Here is a 10351-nt window from a genome sequence, read left to right as displayed (position 1 = left end):
ATGTAGTTTGTAATAAAGTTGGAGTTTCTAATTAAATAACCTCATATTGGCAAAAAATACTTCATTCATAAAATGTAAATAGTGGGGTAAACGTAAACCCAAACAGACGCAGGGCCCCGAGCAGATCTGGTAACCCGAGCACATCTGGTACCTACACCGTGAAAGAACGCTATCTCCCACAATGCTGTGCGCTGATGTTCACTTACGTCAGTTGCGCGACAAAAAGCTGTTGTTAAACAAACTGAACACGGGTAAGCTGAAAGAACAATTTAACAAAGGTTGACGTAGTTTGAATGGAAGTACATTAACGCAAATACGTTTAATTTGATTTATTTTGTATTGTGTTATGCATAAACAATTATTACTGGCTAAATGAGAGCAAATTTAGTTAGCGAAACAAGTAAGCTAGCTGTAGCTAATACATTCTGTTAAATTGTGTGTATGTACTACTGGATACGTTTTCTTGTTCATAATTACATTTCAGTTATTAAATGTTCTTAATTATTTATTTAGTTCCGGTAATATTATTTTTTTAAATCATTAATATACAGGGAGTGTTAATTAATGCTTCTCGTTGTATCAAGTTATTTTGCCATGGAAGAAGAACAGCTAAAGGAAGACTGTGCAACGGCCCAGCCAACACCAACACCCCCCTCTCAATTAAAGAGGCCAAATCAGGCTCTGTACGTCCCCAAACAACGACTTCAAACCTCTAAAGACAAACCCCAAGCTCAAGGAGACGTTAAGCCAAGACCCAGACCTCGGTACACTGACAAGGCACGAAAGAACGCTAAAAACAGGAAGGACAAAGCTGGTGGAGCAGAGAAGGCAGCGTCTGTTGGAGGAGGAGATGAAGATGGTGCTCAGAACAATGACGTCCAATCTCATGTGAAGGACGAGCAGTTACAGGATGTAGAGGTTAATGGGCAGTCTGGCTTAAACAAGTCAGAAGAAGAGGATTCTTCACAGTTGAAACAAGATGAGGAGGAGAGTTGGGACACCTTGTTCAATGATGATGGAGACTGTTTGGATCCACATCTGCTTGAAGAGGTCAGAACTCAGTGTGGATTCGGGTGTCATTCAACCAGCTTTGAGATTTGTATATACTTAGTTTCCAATATATTTACATGCTTAGCTAGAAATGCAGTGTATAGATGGGTAACTGTTCAACGTCATCACAAAGGGGGGGTGCACAACTAGGGAGCATTAAGCAGTGTTCATTATGCTTTGAAGGGAAGTGACGACCTCCTGAGTAAGATGACAAGGAAGGAAACTGTTTCCACTGCCAAAAATCTAGAAACTTTTACAATTTTCCCAGGGATTAATAACTCTTTGGCAAACAAAAGGGAAGCCTGGAGTCCCGCAAGTCCCAAAGCAGTCATATCTTAGATTACAACAATTTATTTTTAAATGAATTAAATTTAATTGTAATTAAATTAATTGTAATTCATTGGGCTCAATTATGCATCTAAAGATTTGTTGCATTCTGATTTTCCTTTGTAAAAACACTGGGCTTGTCTAACCACTTGTCTAACCAAGTGTCAAGATGGGTGACTTCTTATCATATTTAATTTTTTTTTTTAGTATAATCAGTGTTTTGACCTCATATACCAGTTCCAACTGCTATCCCAGAATAATTTAGCAGCCACTTGTGTCTAACACAGCATGACAGTAGGTGCAAATTCTGTTAGATATGAGTGAAACTAACTTCAGCACCAAGGTAAGGATGTTCTCAGATGATTGTGTGTTTGTTAAAGAAGTTTATGACAGTGTCGGGGCAGCCAACGGCAGCTCCTCTCCCTGGATCCAGTACACATCCAGAAATGTTTGAATGCTAGAAACAGGTGGAAACAACTCGAGACAAAGGCAATGCAAAATTTTAATTCAAGTTTAAAATTTCTCATTCTCTTCCCTCTGTTGTCATTCTCTGGCTCTCATCTCCTACTGCTGCACCTCTCCAGCTGGCTTTGAAGGAGGGTAGGAAGAAGGGGTCGATCCAGGCACCTAGGTTCGATTACTACAACATGGACAGAGACGAGGAAGATGATGAGGACATTGACCTCAGAGAGGATGAACTTTCTCATATTGTAGAGATCTACGACTTTCCTCCGGAGTTCAAGATTGATGACCTTCTCAAGTTATTTCAGTGTTACCAGTATGTATAGGTCAATCTAATGTCTACCAAGTGTAGCAGAGACACCTATAGCTGTTGAAATCAAGTTATGATTGTTTGTGAATAATTTAGTAGTGGTTAGGCACGATTCACATAAACTCATTTCAGCTTCAGCTATCTTGCTTCTCATTCAGTTTGAATGACTGAGGAAAGTCTGATTATCTCACTGAGAAAAGTTAAACTTTTCAGGTAGCTGTGCAGGCCCCAGCCAGTCACATTTTATGAATCATTGTTTGGCTCATTGTTTCTACAGTTTCAATGATCAGGAGCACCTGCCAGCAAGCACTAACACTTCATCTAAGTGAGAATCCAGGACAACTCCTGCAGTCATTTCATTCCTGCAGTACACTCTTTTGTTTTTGTTCTCACACAATAACATCTCAAAACCTTGATCTGATTCACAGCAACACTGCCAAACTTATAAGAGCCATATCTCACTGGATTAGAAAAAAAGAGTAAATTTGCACCCAGACCGATGTAAGAGTAAATTTTCCAAATTTTAATGATCAATTTTAAGGCTGTAGAAGGTTAACTACAGGATGAAGAGTTGAGATCTCTGATAGCGCATTTTTTAACCCAAAAGGTGTCAGTTGTGAAATAATCTGTACTAACCTGATCTGACTGTTTTCAGACAAAGAGGCTTTGACATTAAGTGGATTGATGACACACATGCCCTTGGCCTCTTCTCAAGCCCCATAGCAGGTTAGTGAAACTTTGCAAATGATTTGATATAATTACATGATGTAATGTTAAATTAGCCAGAAATGTAATTTGATTGATGAATAATTTTGCCACAATACTAAAGAATGGTTTTAGTAAAGAGAATCAGTAGATATAACACTGATAAATGACATTTCTTTTGCTCCTAAACTTTTTTGTTGTTCAAAACTATCATCTGTAGACTGAGTAAACAAATTTGAACATGTTCTTAATCTTGTCTTACAAATGTGTGCTTTACAGTTGTGATCAGACACTAAACAACCCGTTCTCTTCCATTTTTAGCTCGTGAAGCTCTAAGATCCAAACATCCACTCATGAAGTTAAGACCACTCTCCAAGTCTTCCCCTGCCACAAAGGCCCAAGCCCGTAGCTGCTCAGGTACTGGTGTACCCACCGGTCTTTTAAGAATTTATTTAATAACTTTTTTTCTGTTGTACAGTGGGGGAAAAAAGAGGATGCTTTCAAAAGTCATTTCACAAATGCTTTTTTTTTTTTATCAGTTCCCTTCACTCACAGTGAAGTCAACACATTTCTTTGTTTTTCTGTAGATCCTGTACACTTCACCCATCTCTGCTCAATGCTGCCTCTTTTCTTTTACTCTTATAGGATAAATATCATTATCCAGTGTGCTGTCACAGTCCTTTATCTTTCACATGTAAATACTAATATAAAGTGGGTCCCCGTTTTATTTTTTCTTCCATGACCCACAGACTACCTCCTGCCTGCTAAAGAGAGACCTCAGACAAGTGCAGCACTGGCTCGGCAGCTCGTGATTGGTGCCCTTGGTGTTAGAAGCAACTTATCGAAAGAGCAACGTGAGGCAGAGAAGAAGAAACTCCAGGAGGCAAAAGGTACACTATACACATTATGCTCAGCTGATGATAATGCCGTGTAGTCAGCAGAACCAAATGTTTCTCCTTCTTAGGGTCTTCTCTTTCTTCTTTGATTCCTAGTTGTGCTCCACTTGTGCAGTGATAATGACAGCAATAACAGGTCCTTATTTTAGGTGGGCTACTGCTGAATCATAAATGAGTATCACGCAAGGTGCCCAGTCAACTTGAAATCAGCCCTGAAATAAAAAAGGAATGAAATGCATAACAGCCCGTATCTGACAGTCCTAGTGTTCATGTCACAAGAGTTTCACCACAAGTGGGAGCTGTTTGCATTTCTTTACAGAAGGAAATGGAAAGTTGCAAACTGATGCCAAGAGAAGTCCATCCATTGCTGAGCACATCATAGCAGGTCTATAATCAGTATAGCCATTTCCCTTCTCAGAGGGAACATAAGTATATAGGCCCAGAAAACCACAACTGCTGTCCACTGAACAGTCAGTCCAGGAAGTCAGAGCTTTGACAGACTAAAAACAGCTCCTTTGTTCTTAGCATAGACATGCTGCTGTGCTTTTTACGTAAGATCCCTGCACACTCAGTAAATGTAAGCACAGAAGTGCATCATGTGCTAAACATTGTGTTCTTGGAAGAGATGCCACACGCTAAGATTTATTTTGCCACTGGCTCTTCAGTCTGCTGCTTATTTTCAAGCAGCCACATAAACACGAAAAGGAGACGTGACTCAAGTTTACACATTTTCCTAAGATCTTTATGAAATGTCTGTAACATGCCTTGATCTAAATTCTAAAAGCTTCTTTTTTAAATCCCCTCTGTTCATGGCAAACAGTTTAAGGGGGCTGGAGTAAGCTCGACTACTCTTCACCTTTGTCTTCCACGGGGTGTGCCACTTTTGAGATTGATATACAGTTTCTATGAAGCTATGAAACTGTATTTTTAAACTAATTCCACATAATAACCCTTGAATTATGCTTTACCATATGAGAGAGCATACAGTACAGCTCACACTACCACATTCCAAACTGATAGACAACACTTGACTGGCAGTTTTCCTCTCAAATACGTACAGTTCCCTGATCTGTAGTCCTTTAGGTACAGTGTTTTTGTGATTCATGTGTTAAACTGACTGAGTTTGGGGAAACATGACACCACAGATTGATTCAGATTTTCATTTGTCACATGCACAGCACACAGTGAAATGTATGTGGTGTGGAAGGCTGAAGTAACAGTCGGCTGTTCAGATGTCCTTCGTCACACATCAGCTTGATAAACCCTGAGCTTCATCCCCCAGTGTTTTGTTTAACTTTTTTGAGTGTTGCATTAAAAACTGTTACCGGCGGGCACTGCTGTGGCAAGTCGTAAGATATGTTTTTAAGTGCCACAGCATGAGTGGCTTTTATTTTAAAGTCCAGATCATAGTGACAGAGAGTAGGTAGGCTACCTTAAGCCCAATATTTTCTCACACAGAGCCTAAACTTCCTGGGATATTCCTACATATTAACTAACAAAAGTGGAGGTACCAGTTGACGTCAACGGGTGGCATAGTTGTACCATTGAGTGGGACTTAATATGAACTTCAACTATAAAACACTTTTACAATAGGCCTACTAAAATAATTTGTATTAAATCATAAAATGTCTACCATATAAATGTTTTTAGCCACATTCAGACATTAGTTTACGCTTCTGTTTGGATACACACCACCTAAACTTGGATTCTTACCTCAGGAGGAATATGTTTCTGATGGAATTTAATGGAGGGATTGTAGGTCTCTACCTCAATAGTTCCTTATAAATTAAAAACAAAAGCCAACGTTTGACACATGACAGTGCTGCTTAAAAGCGGAAAACTCAGTAAAAAACTCCTAAAGCACCATAGAAGAGCTGCAACTGGATGGGATCGGGATGTGCTTGCATGGAGTGGGTATAGTTTTTTTTTTTTCAGGAGTGGTGATGCTTGAAAATAGGACGGGTGTAAAAAAAAAAAGGGGGATGCAGAGTGGCGTGTGCGGCCAGCCAACGCCAGTTTTGGAGATTATAATTGAAAATAATAGGAGTAGCTGTTGGGTTGCTTCTGTGTCCTTTCCCTCATTCATGTGTTGAACTATCGTTGTGTGATTTATCTTTTAGAACAAAAACGTCTGGCAGCCAAGCAGAAGGAAGATGCTTGGGAGGGGAAGTGAATGGAGGCACAGTTTTTTTTTTCTTTTTCTTTGGAGACCACTTGATGCAGCAGAAGCTCAAGATTTCTGTTTCTTCCCCAACTTCTCCGCTTTGACCACTCCCTCCTTCCACCACAGTGAAATAAATGGATCCCCTCCATTTTTTTTAAACCTTCTTGCTACAGTCAGTCTCACTCATTGTCCAGAAGCCTGCGGCGTTAGATTGGATCTCAGCATCTCAGTACCACCCCCCCCACCGGTACTCGGTGCGGTCCAAGCAGAGACAGACTCATGGCCAGAGCTTATACCACAGCTGTCTTTCATAAGGATGCTCTGTATGGAACCACCGAGGCTTAGGATTTTCAAATGATTTGCTGAAAGAATTGTTTTCTGTAGTAATTCGGAGAGCCACATGTTTGGCTTTAAATTGATTCATTTGAATGTTTTTAAACCCTCACTGTATTCTGTATGGAGGCATCGTTGTGACTTAAATCTGGTTGACTGGATGAATCATGTTTTCACTTTAAAATAACTCTGCAAAGTTTTTAATTTTTAATGCTTTATGTCAGGTGATGTGCAGTGTTTAAACTAATGTTTATGAATTATTTTTTAATCGGAGCCTCTGCTGTTGTTCATGTCCAGTGGAAAGACCTAAAAGCTTATGATGCATTATCATGGAGGTTTGGGATGTATTCTGAGGCAAAACATTGAACAAAGATTTGTTAGCTTTGATAGAGATGCTCATCACTGTTGTTCCAACCAGTTGACAGAAACTGTCATCTAAAATGATATCTCAAATATTAGACTCCACGCGAAGCACCAGTCGGTTTATAGAACTTTTTAAAGGATTATAGTGGTAGAAAAAAAATTGGATATTCAAGAGGCTGCATAACTCAACCCTTCTGTTTTGTGAAATTGTCTGTTAGCATTTTTCAGTTCTATACATTTTAGTTTGTTACACTGATGTATTATTATTAGTAATAAATGATTGAAATAAAGGCACAATTACACGTTTATGGTGATATGTTTTCACTTTTTGCTGAGAAGAATTGCTGACACAACTTTGTCAAAGTAGATTAAAGAAAAGCCTTTATTTTCAATAGAGAGAGTCAGTGTAATCTGATTGAACTTTCTCAGATTCTGGCTCAGCTTTCCTGTTTGAGCTTACTCAGATGTACACTAATATCTCAGTCTCAGGAGGCTTTTCTGGCAGCTGCAAGCAGTCGCCCCTCTGTGGCTTCACCCAGCTGACCACAGACCATGTGGCACCGTGACTCATTCACCTCCTGAGCCAATAATCACACCACACTCAGCCAGCCGGCTTATAATAGGAGCTGCAAATGTGTTATTTGTTCTTAACCTTCATATCAAACTCAAATTTGCTTTTAAATTTTGCCTTGTTTGGAGCTGACTGCCGAGGAAAATGGAAACAAAAATACACCAGATAGTTCTGAACCTAAATGCTTAAAATATAATGGTACCTAGGGTCAATTATTTAACCAGAATGACTGAGTTGAATTCAGTCAAACATCAAATTAGCTCAGTACAAAACTTGTGTGAGAAAGCTACTTTTGTCGCAGTTCGTTGGCCCGGAGCGACATAGCCGCTCTGTTGTCGTGCCACGTAGCTCTTAGAGAGCTAATTGAAGTGCTGCAACCACAGAGGAGGCTTCACTGCATCTTCTTTTAAAATCTGTGGTTTTAAATGAGTGCTGAGGAATTGATGTTCATTATGAGATTCCCTGTTTCCAAAGATATTTTTGTGCAGCGGGATCAGTTGATTCAGCATTCTGAATGATTCATCTAAGTTGTTAGCCGTAAGAAGAACATACAGTACTGAGGAAAGCTGAGGAAACTGCTTTTATTTTTTTTGTGTGTTCCCATGGAAACAATTGCAAGATAAAAAAAACAGGATTTCAGTTTTTGAGAAGTTTCACTCTTTGTTCTCGTGTTTAATGATGATGCAGCATTTGTTTGGCTATAATTTGCCTAAAAGAAACTTACAGCAATGACATCAAAGTTTAAATAAAACTGAAGGTTTAGGAAATGATTAAATAATACATTTGATATTAATTTCAGCATCTTATCCATTTAAAGTCATATTTGGTCATGTTTGTGTGGAACATCTCTAACAGAATGATTCTACCTCTGATTTGATCAGCTATATATTTATGAGTTGTGCATTTTTTAGATAACCGATCAGTTCAAACCTTTATTATGTTCTATAACTGATGAGTAAACACCAGACAGTGTGTTGACGCGTCATCATAAAGCAAGTGAAACTTTACTAGAGCTGCTAGGCCTCTGTTGCACATGTGGCCTCTTCTTTCATAACTACCTCATGAACTTCCAGTGTGGAATTGCTGCAAATGTAGACAAATTTCCAGAGGCGACCTCCCTGTGTGTCGTTGCCCTGCAGCTGAGCTGCATACGGAGCCTGTAGCTGTGCTTTACCATCATCGTGTGAGATCTGAGCCCTGCCCATAATCTCATGCTTTTCTGTGGCTTCACAAGGAGCTGATGTACCACAGAGCAGCCTGCTGCGAGCCCCATACACAATCATTAGATTAACAACACAAACATAAACCACTACTGAGCAAGTGGTGGTTCAAAGTGTCAACTCTATTGCATAGACACGCTGCGCAGAAACACTTAATGTAATGGAGGAAAAGAAGTGTAGGGCATGGTCCAAATGAAGCAATAATCTAATGTCCCAACACAATAAAGAACCCCAATAAACATGGTGGGGAATGGTGTGTATCCTAGCAGCAAACACTGTCAGAAAACATACCTTACGTCAGCCTCCTCCCTTTACAAGGTTTCGACTTTGCCAGCCTTTATTTATTCATTCATTCATTTAAACAGCAAATACAAGCTGTTAAGAATTTAAATCTCTTTTCCAAGAGTGTCCTTTCTTTTCCAGCAGAGGCAGCATCTCAGGTCACAGCAATAAAGACAGCAGTACACATCCACTGAAGAGAAACCAGCATTTATATGTAAATATCAAAAGGGAAATATATAACAACATGAGTTAAAACAACAAAAACTTAAGACACCAAAACCTAAGAAAATATAATCACGGGCATCACAGGCTTAATGGGTGCAGAATGGTCAATCACAGCATTTACAACCAGACATATCAGCTTTTAACTGTCATGGTCCATAGTTTTAGTGCATTGATTTTCTGTCCTTTGGGTTCTTATTCTTGTTCTTGGTTTATTTATTTTCAGAGATTTCGTTTACTCTCTGTTTTTTGTTCTTGGTTGGAATTTTGTTTGAGTTTATCCATTGTGTTCTGTTTTAGTTTCAATCCTCAGTGTTTAGATTCTTGTTTCTTGTCATTACCCCAGGTTGACCTCAGTTCCCCAGTTTGGTCCTCATCTCCTCACTCATCTTGTTCATTGTCAGTCTGTCACAGCTGCAGTCACATGTAGTTCCCCGCAGTATATATGCTCCTTTGTTTTGATTTTGTTTCCCGCTCTGGTCTGGTTATCTCCTGGCCTGGTTGTTCTATTATTCAATCTTTTGTTTTCCTAGTTTAGTTCATGGTTTCCCAGCTCAGCCGCACTTTTGGTCATTGTTAAATAAAGACTTAAGCTCCATCATCCGTTGGCCTCCGGAGTGCTGATCCCTGAATCTGCATTGTCTGTAACCTTCCTCCTGACACCATAACACTAATATGTTTAAATTTGTTTGAATTTGTTCGGTGAAAACAGCTCCTTAGGAGCTTTTGAGGATTTTGCAATTTATTCCCATGAGCAGGAGAAGCATACTGAAAAGCTTTATAGATAACAGGAGTACTTCAAATGAACAAAGACAATAAGTTCCATCACTTTATTGAAATATATATGAGTCCGTAGATAAGTTCTAAGTTTTATGAACAAGAATATACCAGTGTTTGAGTTTATGGAAGCACAAAGCAGATCATCCTACCAGAGCATATCATATGTAGTGGTGTGTGAGGGTTTTAAAGTTTGTGATGAGCCTTGGTGCTCCACGATACATGTAATGACATCACCATAATCGACTACAGACAGAAAAGTGGCAGCAACAAGCCTGTCTTACAATTGATTTAAAGAAATATCCCAGTTTTAACATCAGATTTTTACCATTTGATGATTTTTAGGTTCTAAAGTAAGATAACTCTCAAATATGAATCCAAAGATTTGTATTTGTACACTGACTCAATCTGAAGGCCCTGACAGATAGTGACAGACTCATCCCCAGCTGAATCATCAGTGGGCATTATAAAAGAAGTAAGACTAGTTTATATCTTTAAGGAAAGAGTTGAGGTATGTGATAATTTCCTTCTGTTTGCTTGCTTGTTTCTCAGTGAGACTACACAAAGACTCGGCTAAATTTAATTGAACTTGGTGGACAGGAAATGAGAACAAAAAACCTCCATTAGGTTTAGGCCAAGATCCAAATAATTCTTTTAGCTGATAAACAG

The 10351-nt window shown here is 39.1% G+C and overlaps 1 protein-coding gene across 1 annotated transcript; it reads left to right on the top strand.

Annotated features, from left to right (window-relative positions):
- Positions 1–150: 150 nt before the first annotated feature.
- r3hcc1l (R3H domain and coiled-coil containing 1-like) lies at positions 151–6916 on the top strand. The gene is made up of 7 exons (XM_072384263.1): positions 151–251; positions 585–1050; positions 1962–2155; positions 2805–2875; positions 3176–3271; positions 3604–3744; positions 5871–6916. The coding sequence occupies exons 2-7, from the start codon at positions 595–597 to the stop codon at positions 5921–5923; spliced, it is 1011 nt and encodes a 336-aa protein (XP_072240364.1). The 5' UTR covers positions 151–251; positions 585–594; the 3' UTR covers positions 5924–6916.
- Positions 6917–10351: the final 3435 nt, after the last annotated feature.

This window comes from Leuresthes tenuis, unplaced genomic scaffold (assembly GCF_036924035.1).
Source record: "Leuresthes tenuis unplaced genomic scaffold, fLeuTen1.0.hap1 SCAF_4, whole genome shotgun sequence".
In the NCBI taxonomy this organism is placed as follows: domain Eukaryota; kingdom Metazoa; phylum Chordata; class Actinopteri; order Atheriniformes; family Atherinopsidae; genus Leuresthes; species Leuresthes tenuis.
Note: the sequence above shows the minus strand (reverse complement) of the source record. Positions and strands in the feature narration are given on the sequence as shown.